Below are 1399 nucleotides of genomic sequence, written 5' to 3'. Positions count from 1 at the left end.
AAAATTTCAGTTAGATACACAATTTTACTATCTAGACTTAGAGGAAATGGTAAACCATACCATTTAGACTCAACTCATCACAAGGAAGACACGAAAAACCCACAACTCACAGGTCATCCTAAGGACAAACTTCTCTGATACCATTAATGTAACATCCTATTTTAGTAGAATAAAACTACCAAAATAAAACATTACATAGATGGTAACTTACCAGAACTACAGACTACCGATGAAGAAAATCTTTCACTTGGAGAAACAACTATATCTATGTTGTTGCTTCATTCTCAACCTCACACTGAACGACTGAAAAGGAGTCTTCCGTAAGCTCACACCATTTTAGGGTGATCATTGCAAAAGATAAAACACACAAACAACAAAGGCAAAAGCAAGGGTAAGCTAGTGATACAAAACATTTTCATAATACATCAAAACATATTAAACATTTTACTTAAAGATACATATCTTACACAAAATCGACCAAAAAATTTATGCATGACAACCACCCTTTGACTTGACTATCCAGATTATTATGAATATCGAGCTTATGACAGTTCATGCACTTGTTGTGGTGAAACAGTTGGCCCATTCCAAGCTACCACACAAGGTTAGTCTGTTATCACTCGCCTTATGCCAAGGTAAAGCCCCTAGACTAGGACCTCCTGCCATTCTCACGACAGGGCTCACCCTTCTCTACTTGAGAATGGGTTACCATTAGAATGTTAGGATGAACTCCAAGACTAAACTTCCCATATTCATACTTACAAAAATTAAAACCACCACTAAGAAGCTCCTCCTTGGAACTCTCTTCCACACCTTTGAAACTATTGATATTAATTCACATTCACATAGTACACCAATACTTGAGACTATTGGTCATGCATTAAAGAAATCGAAACACAATTACAAGTCATAAAAAATCACCCAAAAACACAATTTATTCATGGCATAATGATACTCATATTTAGGTAAGGGAAACAACTATGAAACCCTCACCTACAGCTTCAGAAGGGTCCAAAACCCCCAAAACGACCTAAAGAATGTCAAAAACCAATAACCGAAACCCTAAAATTTGAGATCCCAAAAATTGAAAAAACCAAAATCTGATGAGTTGCACCCAGTGCCCCGGTGCCAGCCCCTTGGAACAAGGCCGCTCAAGGGGCGCTTAAGCGAATTCTTCTCGCAAAAACACCCGAGGGCCCCTTGGAGGGCGCCCCGCACTGCACCAGGTTCTAAAATTCACCTATTTTGATTTTGGTGACCCTTTATACAAGTTTAAATGAATCCTAAACACTCTTAGGCGCTAAGAAACATCTAAAAACATACCTCTTGCTTGAATTGACCACTCCAAACCCAAATTGACCTATGAAATCTCAAATTCACTCTTATAAGCTACCCAAAC

At 38.2% G+C, this 1399-nt stretch overlaps 1 protein-coding gene across 1 annotated transcript in view; it reads left to right on the top strand.

Annotated features, from left to right (window-relative positions):
* The window catches only part of LOC124830930 (ABC transporter G family member 26-like), a 2843-nt gene extending 2128 nt beyond the window's left edge, over positions 1-715 (top strand). The window contains exon 5 of the mRNA XM_088095224.1: positions 578-715. Coding sequence (XP_087951350.1) covers positions 578-715 — 138 coding nt within the window. The remainder of the gene's footprint in view (positions 1-577) is intronic.
* Positions 716-1399: the final 684 nt, after the last annotated feature.

Source organism: Vigna umbellata, chromosome 7 (genome assembly GCF_029865625.1).
Source record: "Vigna umbellata cultivar VRB3 chromosome 7, Vumbellata_1.0, whole genome shotgun sequence".
Classification (NCBI taxonomy): Eukaryota; Viridiplantae; Streptophyta; class Magnoliopsida; order Fabales; family Fabaceae; genus Vigna; species Vigna umbellata.
The sequence above is the reverse complement of the archived record's forward strand: the minus strand, read 5'-3'. Positions and strand labels throughout refer to the sequence as shown.